Source organism: Alligator mississippiensis, chromosome 5, assembly GCF_030867095.1.
Source record: "Alligator mississippiensis isolate rAllMis1 chromosome 5, rAllMis1, whole genome shotgun sequence".
Classification (NCBI taxonomy): Eukaryota; Metazoa; Chordata; order Crocodylia; family Alligatoridae; genus Alligator; species Alligator mississippiensis.
In genome coordinates this window covers 99076590-99089715 of record NC_081828.1, presented here as the reverse complement: position 1 = coordinate 99089715, position 13126 = coordinate 99076590, and the positions used below count along the sequence as shown (strand labels likewise).

Sequence of the window (13126 nt, the reverse complement as noted above, 5' to 3'; positions counted from 1 at the left end):
ACAGGCTTAAGACTTGAGAAATCCTTGCTTCCTTTTCACCCATGGCTAAATTGCCTCACAGCTCTGCTCCTCCATGACTAAATTAGGCTTAAAGTACTTATGCGTGGGCACAGCAGAACTGATGTTTGCCAAGTGTTTTGTACCTGCAGAAGTATCAAAGCACTAAGATGTCAGCACACAAGGTTTTGCATGACCACAGGGAAGAACTGGAAGGTCACCTAGCCCAACCTCCTTGCTCAAGGCAGGATGGTACCTGCCTAAACCACCCCAGAGATAAGTTGTCAGCTAAATTAATCTGAAGTCAAGTAGAAGGCAGGGTAGATTTGCACGTTATAGACTAACTTAAGTGTGTGTGTGTGTAACACACACACACACACACACACACCTCTTCCACACGCATGCACGTGCACATATAATGAATACACAGGTGCGTGTGCATATACAAGTGCATGCATGCACAATTTGTGTGTGCACCTAGACATGTGCAGTGACCGTGTGTGCACGCGCAAATCGCACGTGTCCATATGCACGTGTGTGGGGGGCAATGAACGTGTGTCGCGTCCCGCACTCACTCACTCGCCCAGGGCCGCCTCCCGCTCCTCCGGCTGCCGCTGCTTCGGGGCGGCCCCGCCTCGCCGGCTCTCATGGCCAAGGCCGAGCGTGGGTCCAGGCCCGGGAGAGGAGCCCTGGGGAAGAGGAAGGGGCCGATCAGCGGCGGCGCTCGGGCCCAGCGCCAGGCCGCGAGGCCCCGCCGCTGGCGCGCCCCCGGGCACCATGGCAACGCGCCCCGCGCGCGACGTCAAGGCCGCCTGCATGCAACGAGTTAAGACCGAGGCCACTCCGGCGCGGCCCCTCCCCGCGCTCCCGCGTACCCGCTTCCCTCCGACGCCGCGCGCTCTGGTGACGTGTCTGCGGCCTGCCGTCTACCGCGCGACTTGAAGGTAAACATCCGCCACATAGCCCCTCCCCCGACCCTGCGCGCATGCGCAGGAAACACATCCGCTTCCCTTCCCCCTTCACACGGATTAAGTACCGCTCGCCAATCGCCGCAAGCCAGAGATAGCGTCATCTTTGCCTGCTCCTCCACTATGCTAAGAGCGCATGCGCCGAAGTTACCGCTTTAGCAGACTTCTTTCCTCCCTACTCCCCGCCGCGCCCGAGTGGAACGCCTGAGCAGACACACCAGAAAAATAGAACTACGGCCCGACTTGTCCTTACTCTTCGGCCTGGCCCGTAGCCTGAAGCTGTTGGGCGAGACCAACTGCGGAGGGGGAGGAGGGTTCTACTTCTGTGCGCCTTCACAGACTAGCCTAGTCATATTTTTTACACACACACATTCTAATATTATAAAAGCTTTAACCTGCCTGTCTGTCCATAATGCTTTACTCACGCACTGATTGGCTGACAACCAACCAACCAGAGTGCGAATGCCACGCTGGGACCAGACATGGCGGTGCGGTGGAGCACCGCCATGATGGCAGGGACACGGGACGGAGCTGCACTGGCCTCGTTCCCCTGCCCTGCTCCCTGGAGGTGGCAGTAAAGGATGGGGAGTGGGGTTAATGCCATTGGGGGGGTAGGCCACCAGCGCTGGCCTTCCCCCTTCCATCATCATGGTCAGCAGAACTGATGTAGCGGTAGGTGGATGGGAGAAGCAGGCCCAACGCAGGAGGGGCATACTCAAGGGTGAAGACAAGGCAGGCCACCACAGCTGGGGGGGGGGGAGGAGCAACACGCCTGGCCCCACTTGGCAGCAGTGTGGGAAGGGGAAGAGCATGCCTCCTCCCCCATGTCACCCTGAGCCTGTTCGTCCTCCTGCTGCCATGTCAGCCCAGGCTCCACACTGCAGCGAGCCAGCTTCTCCCCACCCTTGAGCCTAATCCTCCCCCACAGCCCCCCCATTGGGCGGGGGCCCACTCCACCCCTCCCCCCGCCACTGCAGCAGGGAATGGGAGATTGGGCGGGGGGGGGGGGGCGGGGGCGGACATGGGTCACAGGAGTCTGTCCCCGCCCACATTCGCTCATTCTTGATGGGCAATTGGATAGTGTGGACACACACATACACACACCCCCATTCTATTCTATAAACCCAAGCTTACTTCACCAGGTATTGTGAAAGGACTGGCAAGAAGCGAAGAATAAGGAACTCCATGCGGGTCCTCTCACGGCATCTGATAAAGTGAGCTTGCTTTCACCAAAGCTTGCATTCACTCTCCGTATATCTTATTGGAATAGCCTATGAAGGTGCTGTTCTCCACTGCTTTCGGAATGACTGCAGGCCAACACAGCCAATCGCCTCTCCCACTTATCTAAGAAGTCACATAGGAATCAGGCCTGGTGGTTGGCATGTTAACTGATGCCATCATGAACACAGGACATGCACACATCCTGTCCCCACTCAGAAAACAGCAAACATACTTTTTTTTTTTTTTTTTTGTGTATATCAGGAGTGTTCAACCCCCCTGCCCACAGGTCAGATCTGGCCCATGAAACCATGCCATGTGGCTTGTTATGTCTCAGCTCTGTGTTCTTGGGCAAACCTGGCACAGGATATAGCCTGTCTGACTCACAAAGGACTCACCCCCCCCCCTTCTCTACATAAACGAAACTGATTAAGATGCAGTGAGAGACGCACCTAAGACCCTCCAGATAAGGGTGACAAGAGTGAAACAACTGCCCTAGGTCTCATTTGCATCCAAGATGGAACCAGATGACCATTCATTTACATGAGAGATGGAGAACAGAAAGCCTGAAGCAGAGACTGCAGTGAATTCTGGGATCAGAGAAGCAGGGGAGCACCGCATGATGGGGAATCTGTGCTCCAAATGCTAATCAACCCATGTTCACACACACCCAGCTCAGCATTTATCAGACCAATTCTAATCTGGATTTACAAAAGACTCCCCCCCCCCCCCCCCCGACACACCTCTAAGTTTAATAGGCATCTCGGGCCATACGTTCCCCCGTCCCACTATAGGAGGCCTATTTAAACTTGATTGACTAAAACTCGGTTGCCGGGTTAGGGAATGCTGAGGCAAGAGACTGAGTCAGAGGGGATATGGGTGACATTTGAACAATGGTTAAGGGTTCATCACAGCATCCAGCCCATTGGAGCCCTAACCACAGGTGTTGTCATGCTTTTCCCAGGACGACTGGTGGAAGTCCTCCTGCCCAAAGGTTATGAACACCCCAATAATTGCCTTAAGTCTGTTAAAAGACTATAGTAAAATCTGGAAAAGTCATGCTAAGCTGAGGCTTGTGCACAACAAGTAAAAATCCAAAATCCTGATGCTGCAAGCTATCGTTTCTGAAGAAACCATGAGATATCCCATCAGTATATCTGCTATCCATAGGAATTTCAAGCTGGCTCCCAAGTATTTTGGTTACTCCCTAATCTTATGTGTTTCCTGATTATCAATTTCTTGAGATGTTCCAAACCAGATAACCCCTTGTCAATAGAAAAGACAATGATTTGCACTATTGAGAATGCTAAGAAGCAGCTGAACTGAGGGTATAAAATTCTGTAAAAAGCAGCAGTGTGTGTGCTTCAAGAAGAAAAATCATGTGCTGACACCACCCGCTGTTGTTCTTGGGACACTGGAAGAACAGATCGTCTCCCTTCAAGGATTGTGCTAGAAACCTTACCTGTCAGCTTTGAGACTCGAGTACCTTGGACTGGTGAGATCCCCGTGCTCTCTCTCTCTTTTCTCTCTAAGCCTAAATTTCTGAACCTGAACTGTATTAGTTAAGCTTGAGCTAAGTTTCCCCAAATACTTAGTGAAACCAGGGTAGTATTGTCATTGTTTGTGTTTGTTTTCCCTTTGCATGTCTATTACTATTAGTACCATTATATATTTCATATACTTAGCAATAAATAACTTTTATAGTCAAACTGGTAGTAACTGGGTACATTTTTCCTTCTCTCTTTCTCCTTCCTCACTTGCTCTGCAGCAACGCTTCTTTTACTAAAGAAGCGAAAGATCCCTGAAGAAGCGAAAGATCCCTTCTTTTAATAAGGAAGCTAAAGATCCGTGTGAAGCCCAAAAATACTGTGGGGTCTGCTCATCAAGAGGCCAAAGATTGGGACGTGCTGAGTTTGAAACACATAAGGGGATCAGCTTGTACAGGCTGATTGACCCAGTTTGACTCAGACGTGCCCTAATGAACTGAATGCTGGCCCATGAGGGTGTCAGCTGGACACCCAGCCGGATTGAGAGGGATTCTGTTCACCTGTGCGCTTGTGTCTGACTGCATTTTATTGTTGCTCTGATGAACTGATACTTGGCATATGAAGGTGTCATCCTGTCCATGCTGATCAACACGGCCAGATCAGGCATGTCACGTTAATTTGTGTATGTATGACTGATTTGGTGACTGGAGGAACCCAGCCCCATTGAAACTGAGTCCTGCAAGATAGCTCCATTGGGGGTGAGGACTTGCAGAAGGGAGATATACAGCTCCATATAGAAACACAAGTAACACAAGCAGCACATTGACAGAATTACCAAGACCCTAGAAATGTATCCCTAATAAATGAGCACACCCCAAAGTAATGGGCAAATCTGGTAACAGGCTGGCGGGGCTCCCTACGGGGTCTGAACATCTGGTGGTGAGGGAGCACTGGCAAAACTAATGCCCAGTCACCTGCTGTCAGATTTCTAGATCCTGGGGAGCTTCAGCACACAGAGAATGGCCCCCATCCTCTAGGTTAAGTACATGAAGCCATTCAGGACAGCATAAAGCTAAACACGGTGGCACAGGGCCAATCAGGGCTGAGCAGAGCGAGCAGGGCAAAGCTGGCCTCAGCCAGCCCATGGACCAGCCCCACACCACTTATCCAGCCTGAGCCCAAAAGATTGAGCGCTGCTGATGTTCACATGATATTATGTTAAGCTACACACATTCAAGGGCAACATGCCAAGAACACAAAAGACAAGAATTACTTTAAAACAGAGGAGTCTTCAAAATAGTCACCATCCTCCTTTGCCCGGGTTTCATGTCTGTTGGCTTCCTCCGGACTTGTCTTTGGGTTGCTCTCATGCAAACCTTTGTGATTTGAAAAGCTGTTTGACCCAAGTCCTTGTAGTAACATTGTTTTAGGTTGACCATTAACTTCTTGCAGGTTGTTCCAGCAGCTTCTCCAATTAACCTGCATGCAATGGTTTCCCATGTTTCTGTCAATAACAACATATTTCATTGGCATTAGAATTTGTCACCATCCATTTCTTCCACAACGTTAACACTTTTCTTAGGGTACAGTCTTCAGGGCCAAGAAATAATGTAGCATCTATCAAGCTTCTAAAGATGATGGGCATATGGGGTAGAATGCTGAACTTGTCATAGTTGCCCAAACCTGAAGTACTGAATATATGAGTAAGCCTTAATTTGCAAGAAAGTTTAGGCCTTTTTTCTTTTTACTAGAAATCAGAGTAACACACACATTTCCTTACCAATAATATAGCACCATATTGTCACTTATAAACCCTGCTATATTACAGCCTAACTTCAGGAAGAGATTATGGCTGCCCGTTCTGTGTCCATTATTTACCAGACTTGGTTTTCATGAGACACAAATTTCCAAGACAAAGCGCTGTTCTGTTCTTAAATTGCTCAGATTCTTCCACACATTTTTAAATGTAATTAGACTGAAATAAATCTAATGCTGTGTTATTAATTGCATGAGAGTGCTGTTTTATTACTGCACTTGTGAACTTTCCATGTGTAAATGTTGTGCTGTACCATTTTTCACTTAGTAATTACCTGTTCAGCTAGCACAACGGAAATACCAGAACATTACTATTCAGTTTCCTTTCTTGTTCCTGTCGAGAATCAGAGCAGCCGCCGGCAGCTGCTTTCTGACTCCCACCGGAGCAGTAAAACTTTTACCTTAACAGGCAGGTGATTAATGGATGGAGTGAAATTAACCAGGCACAGACTCGTGTTGGTTACAGGAGATTGTTTACTTATGTCGCCCAGATAGTGACGTGAGACGCAGGCTGAGCCTTTGTTCCGTTACAGTTGCTTCGATTATAGTCAAGCGTACGGGTTCGGGTTATAGTTCAGTAATGACGAACGTGGTGCCGGAATGAGCTATCAGGCCTGCAGGGCTTTACTACGTCAAGGTTTACGATGACAGGGAGTCATTGACGGGTAATCAAACCACCAAGTCACTCTGGTGATGGGCTCAGGTTTCTCCTCAGAGATTTCCCCAGAGTTCTCCAACTTGGGCGGAAGCTGCTAAACTATTTATAGACAGAGGTGTCTAATGGAGGTGTCCAATGATGGGCTGCTAAGTGGAATCTTTAATTTTTGGCAAGGCAGCAGTTCTTTGTGCTATCAGGTTACAAGGTAGTGGGGGTCAGGTTTCCTGCCTGTTACGTATGAGGTTACGTGCGAGGAGCCTAAGCTTGTTTCTTGACCAATTATATACAGTTCTCCGCCAGGATTTTGTTTCAGGAGTTTCTGACAAGGATTTCTTTTAACCCTTAGTTGACTACTGTGTGCAAAATGAGGATGGTCTGAATGGTATCTCTTGCTAGTGGCATGGGCATTGATTAACTGGGTTGTGACATGCCCCCTTGCCCATGGCACAGCAAGTGACCACTTACTTTAGGCTATAGCTCGTTCTCGTCGTCATACTCGTTGTCATTGGAGTCATCTAATGGCAAGCGGGTGTATACAAAAGCAGAAAGCGTCATTAGTCGTTTCTTTATGAGCTGTAAGATACAACAACCTAAACACACAACAACGGCTATCGCAATTAATGGCAAGCACAAGGTAATAAGCAGGGTTAGTAAATGCATTAACCAAGATGATGTATCTCATCCCATCCAGTCGAAAAGGTCGGCTAACCATCCCTTTTTTAGTCCTGCGACATTGTTGGTTCTTGCTGTAATTTTCCGCATCGACGTGATTTGGTGTTCTAGAGGAAGGGACACATTGGGAATACCAATACAACAATGTTCAAGGCAAAGATTTAAAAACTGACAAAGTCCGCCTTCTTTAAATAAAAGAGCATCTAATGCTAAACGGTTTTGTATCGTCATTTGTGAAGTGACTTGTAACTGATGATTGATTAAATTTAGGCTATCAGCGGTATGATTGGCAAGCAACTCTACTTGCTCAGCGAGCTGAGCAATAACCACTCAGGCCCTGCCCATCGGTATTATTCCCCAGGCAAAGATGCCCTCTAGTCCCCAGTTGAGGAATTGGTTACCTCTTTTCTCTGAAGTGAGGGAACCCCAGACTTGCCCCCGCCCGCGACGGCGGAGCAATGTTGGACCAGACGGCCTAGAGGTGTTGGCATACAAAGGGGACAGAGAGATACGGTGGTCAAAAGCATTGTATCCCTGAAAGTGTGGCTGGGAGGGTTGTATATAAGCAACCGTCTGAGCAAGCCCACAACAGTTCCAAAGGAGCGGGAGCAAACAACCGCGCGCAATTACCTGAAAAAGCATAGGCTTCCCAGGCCCTTTTAGGTTTATGAACGTTGAGAGTTTTGTTATGACAGGCAGAACTTATTAATGCTGCACCAGGAATTGTAGTGGAACAAGGTTTAGATCCAGTTACCACGGCCAGGCATCATGGTGACGTCACACACCGGGCTTCGGTGTCTGCGGTGGCACTTTCTCTCTCTCTCTGTCTGGGCTGGGTCCCTTGTCGCTACGCGTCTCAGGTTCTGGGCCTGCTAAAGTAAAGAAAACTAAAAACAATAAAATTGTCTTTTGTACATCTACGAGCATAATGTCGTAGTGGTTGGAATAGTTTGTAGATTCCCCCTTTGAGTAGTTGTTTGTTGGGGCAGTCTGCGGTGTTATCCGGAGTGCGCTGCTAGGCGTGGGTGCCTCCAGGGCCCAGAATGGTTGGCGGGATCGGTCGAGGTTGGTAGCCTAGTATATGTGTCAGTTGTCATTGTCCCGCATCTCATAGGACGTGTAGCCGTTGCTTGGTAAGCGTGGAGTGGTTTAGAAGGAACCCAAAACATGGCTCTTTCCTCCGGTGTCCTCTGGGGTGGCAGTCTCGATTCCTTTCATGAGTCGAATTGGGAATGTCTTGGCCCTTGGTGCCCAACCGGGTATGTCGTAAGGCGGCTTGATATGCCGGCTGGGTTTGTAGCTACTGACTCCACAAGGGCTTGTAGTCGTGGAAGTTGACTTCAAAGATTCCCTGCTGGCTGAGTAGCGAGCAGGTTGAGGAGGCAGCGAAGGGTGATGGTGTCCTCTCCTCCGTAAATCTCCACGCATGCTTTGATGGCATCAAGGGTGGTGGTGGTGGTTGCACCCTGCGGGTTGGTTACTTGCTTGGTTATTGCTACAGGGTGAGTGGCTGCTGTAGTTGTTACTGTATCTGGTGGGAGGGTCGAATATAAATTCCTGCTCGTTGCCCCCTCCCTGTGGTACGGAGGTGGGGCCGTTGGGAGCGACGTCACCTCAGGGGGCGGGCTTGCTGGGTGGAGTCCCGCCTGTTCTTCTGTGGCTCCGCCCTTCTTTTCCGGGTCCTCCGGGCAGCTCATTTTTTTCTTGGCACCATTTTCTGGTGGCGGTGGAGGGTTTTGGCGCACCGCCATCTCCGTGGCAGCTTTGCTGACGGTAGCTAACTGGGTTTTTAAATTCGCATTTTCACGCAGCAGGACTGACACCGCGCGGAGCAGCACGTTAATCATCTTTCCTTTGTCCCACTCGGAGCCTACCCACTCCTTTCCAACTCCCTCTTCTCCTCTGAGGGAGAAGTAGCCACTGACGCACACCGTCTCCGCTCCTCCCGCTTGGTGATAAGCGATGTGCGCCCATAATTCATCCGCGTTATCTGCGCGGCACCCCCCACTGCACCAGGGGCAGTTCTTAATTAATTCCACCTCCATCACATTTTCCCCGATCCTGTTCATGACGCCATGTCGAGAATCAGAGCAGCCGCCGACAGCTGTGTCCTGACTCCCACCGGAGCAGTAAAACTTTTACCTTAACAGGCAGGTGATTAATGGATGGAGTGAAATTAACCAGGCACAGACTCGTGTTGGTTACAGGAGATTGTTTACTTATGTCGCCCAGATAGTGACGTGAGACGCAGGCTGAGCCTTTGTTCCGTTACAGTTGCTTCGATTATAGTCAAGCGTACGGGTTTGGGTTATAGTTCAGTAATGACGAACGTGGTGCCAGAATGAGCTATCAGGCCTGCAGGGCTTTGCTACATCAAGGTTTACGATGACAGGGAGTCATTGACGGGTAATCAAACCACCAAGTCACTCTGGTGATGGGCTCAGGTTTCTCCTCAGAGATTTCCCCAGAGTTCTCCAACTTGGGCGGAAGCTGCTAAACTATTTATAGACAGAGGTGTCTAACGGAGGTGTCCAATGATGGGCTGCTAAGTGGAATCTTTAATTTTTGGCAAGGCAGCAGTTCTTTGTGCTATCAGGTTACAAGGTAGTGGGTCAGGTTTCCTGCCTGTTACGTATGAGGTTACGTGCGAGGGGCCTAAGCTTGTTTCTTGACCAATTATATACAGTTCTCCGCCAGGATTTTGTTTCAGGAGTTTCTGACAAGGATTTCTTTTAACCCTTAGTTGACTACTGTATACAAAATGAGGATGGTCTAAATGGTATCTCTTGCTAGTGGCATGGGCATTGATTAACTGGGTTGTGACAGTTCCTATATCAGGGTTAGAACAAATAAAATATTTAAGATAACACAAGTCTTACGCAAGGTAGTTAAGTCTGCAGTAACTAAAAAGAAAGCCAAATATACCATTGGGTTGACCTTTAAAGTTCAGTGCATTATTGGCAACAAATCCCACCCCTGAAGGAAATCAAATAAGAATAACTCAAAAGGAAAGAATACAATCCAGTAACATTAAAATGCATTGAACGCATAGTGATTAACGCATAAATGCATTAAATGCATAAATTATTAAACACAGAGATTAAATTCTGCAACTGGATGTGTCTCTGTAGCTGTCTGTAGCTGCTGCTGATCATGGAGCCCAGACTGCTTGCAGTTTCCCAGCCACCTGCTGAGAGCAGCCCAGACTCTGTTGCTGGCAGCAGCTACCCAGAGCTGGGGCTGGCTGTGGCGTGCCAAGCAAAATGGCCTCGTGTGCCATGCTCAGCACTCGTGTTGCTGACCCCTGAGCTAGAACTTCTAGCCCAGGCCCACTGTATCAGACCTGGCTTTGAGGCACAAGCTCTGGTCTAGCCCTTTCAGGCACTGGACCCCTGGCCTCTGTCTACCAAGCCCCCGGGCCCTGTATGATTGTGCCTCTCTCAGACACCAGGCCTCTGGCCCCTGAGTGGCTGTGTGGCCTCATGCTCTACCCTGCTCTGAGCTCTACACTCAGGCCTTGAACCTGCCCTGGCAGGGCTCAAGATGATTGTGTGCCCCTCGGGCACTAATGGGACCACCATATACTGCCCATTACAGTCCCAACTCAAACCGCCAGTTCCAAACTGCAACACAAACAACCAGCCCCTGGGCTACAACATAAACACAAAATGGGAAGTAGCCCTCTACCCCTTCAAGAGAGAAAATTTTCCCTCACTTCTCTGCTAGGATTATCTTCCAGGCCTGGACTATATCCTTGTGAGCTCCCTGAGTCTCACCAGGGACCCATGTGCAGCACCACAGTCCCTCCAGCATTTCCTGGAAGCTCCACTGGACATGAGCTCCTACCCGTACAGCTTGCAGGGCTAGTTTAGCTTGCCAGCCCAAGCCTCAGGTTTATATCCTCCCAGGGCCCTGCTTCCCTCCCATTAGCAGATTAACCTGGACTGCCTGCAAGTACCTGCTAATTGACCTAATTGCCCCATTGCCATGGTGACTTGCAGGTGCTGCACCCTGCCTGCCCTGGAGTGCTCCCTTCCTGGGCTGCTTCTTCCCTAATGCTAAGTACAGACAGTCAAAAATCCCGAGTCTGAATTGATTCAATCTTGGCAGGTTAATTTAAGCTGTGTAGATTGAACCAATAAGCAAGTGAACAGACATTCACTTTGATTCCAGAAATGCAGCCACATGTCTGCAGTGGTCCAGGCCAGAAGCCAGGGGATGCTAGAACAGGTCTCCCTCCTTGGTTGGAGCAGAAACCTTGTATCTGGAGATGTGGGATAGAAGTTCAATAAACCGATTTAACCTAAATCAGTTAAGTCTGGTACTATACACATCCAGATTTATCTTAAACCAGTTTCAGCCATTTCAAAAGTGGTCCACTCTACTTTTGTTGTGTTATAGATTTGAACCAATTTCTGATCACTGATACTGGTTTGTGTGTAATTTCTGTCCCTAGTCTAAAGGAACAGAGAGCCCCAGGCTCTCTGTCACAGAGCCCTATTTAGTAGGGTATGGAATCACACTCACCTCTGCTCTCTCTCTGGTCCAATGAATCTTGAATTGTTTTCTGCAGAGCTTCCAGAGAAGTGGCTGTGAGTATCGCACCCCCTCGCCTTCTCTCCCCAATAGTAAAATAGCCTATAGGTAGCTGGGTAAGGCTGCCTGCTGTGACATAGGGGTATAGGTTGTACCCATGTTGGTCTAAGGACATAGGCAGACAAGGTTCTTTGGGTGAATCTGGTATATTTTATTAGGCCAACTCAAATATGGTTCCTCAGCCTGACGAAGGGTATTTATATCCGAAAGCTTGTGAAGAAGAATGTTTCCAACTATTTGAGTTGGTCTAATAAAAGATATCGGATTTACCCAAAGAACCTTGTCTGCTGTGATATATGCATCTGAATCCTTAGGTAGAAGGAACTGAAACTGGGTGTCCCTTATCCAGGGAATGTTACTGACCACTATGAAAACAGGGATGTTGCTATCACTGCAGCTACCCTCTCTTCTGGCCATGATTTAAAAGAAAATATGACCTGCTACTCGCTCCCTTTCTGAAAGAAATTACTTAGGTGTCTGAATCCAGGTGAGAGATAAGGTCTGTGAATTGTAAGTGGAAGTAGATGAATCCCTGCTGCAAAGAATTAGGCTCCAGAGAGACACCCAACCCCTCCAGTTCCTGCTGCTTATTTTATGTTCTCAGCTTACTGGCCATTTTAAATTCTTTTCTAAAGTATAACCTTCTCCCCAGGTATTGTATAGGGGGTTTACGTACCTAACAAAGCAGAAAAACCTAGCCTTTTATCTCGGAGAGACTGACTGTTTCAACTCAAGCTTTACTGGCTAGCTAGATGGATTAAGTGCTACTAATAAGTAGTTAAACAAGGTATATCTGCAAAATTCAGTTGAATTCTGTAGCTGGTAATTGTGTATCGCTGAACTTATGGTAAGCAAAGTAACCCCCCCTCCCCCTCCGACAACTTTAGTGAATCAGCATCCTGTATTTTTTAGCTTCTGCTTAATACAGACAAAAATATGTGCTTTTGTTTCAATGAAGAAAAATCCATCAAAAAACTCAAGTAGTACTGATTATTTACCTTAATGAAGCCAATTTAGGAGTTTATATTTTTCTCCTTCCTCCTTCATGTAACAGACACATATGCTACTTTAGTATTTATCCAGATCTCTGAAGAGCAGTTTGAAAGCCAGAGTGTGACAAATTTTACTTATGACTTTTGGGGAATACCGTTCAGAGAAAATAGATGGGGAAACCCATCAGATGAAACAAAGTGCACAATACAATTGCCAATACAACTTCTGTGGTTAGGCAGCACTTGTTTTCCTTTTTGTTGCCTAATTTGACAGCATTTTTAGCCTTTTGTCAAAATGTGTTTTAATGTTTGCCTGCAGTTTAATATTTTGACTAGTGAATAATCAATTCTTAAATTCTTTCAGACAGCCAGCAATGAACACACTGTTCTATATGCTGTATTAAAGCATGGTGGAAGAGATATGCAGTGCATCCCTCTGATATAAAAACATTCTTTCGTCTCAAAAGTACAATGCGATACCCACAAAAATGAGTGTGAGCGCCAGAAATATTTCCCAACGGCAGTATAATCTGCACCTCTTGCTAGAAATGATGGATGAATGATAGGATCATAAGGAGAAGAAATGTATCCTTTAGCATTCTTCGCTGTGACCATCAACATAATCATAATAACCAGTCCTTACCTGAAGGAAAAATAAAACTACCTCAGGAAACCTGTTCCTCAGGTTTATTTAGAAACAAATCTCCAAAAAACCAGGAAAAT

At 47.8% G+C, this 13126-nt stretch overlaps 1 protein-coding gene across 6 annotated transcripts in view; it reads right to left on the bottom strand.

Annotated features, from left to right (window-relative positions):
- OTULIN (OTU deubiquitinase with linear linkage specificity) overlaps positions 1-8620 on the bottom strand; it is a 47774-nt gene extending 39154 nt beyond the window's left edge. Inside the window, exons 1-2 of one of the 6 annotated variants that reach the window (XM_059728612.1) lie at positions 6609-8620; positions 4944-5174 (exon numbers count right to left, since the gene is read on the bottom strand). In XM_059728612.1, the coding sequence (XP_059584595.1) occupies positions 4944-5174; positions 6609-6658 (281 nt within the window). In that variant the 5' untranslated portion in view covers positions 6659-8620. Of the gene's footprint in view, positions 1-572; positions 851-872; positions 974-4943; positions 5175-6608 lie in introns of those variants that run through there. The other 5 variants (XM_059728611.1, XM_019483911.2, XM_019483912.2 and 2 more) reach the window with 5 other exon arrangements.
- Positions 8621-13126: the final 4506 nt, after the last annotated feature.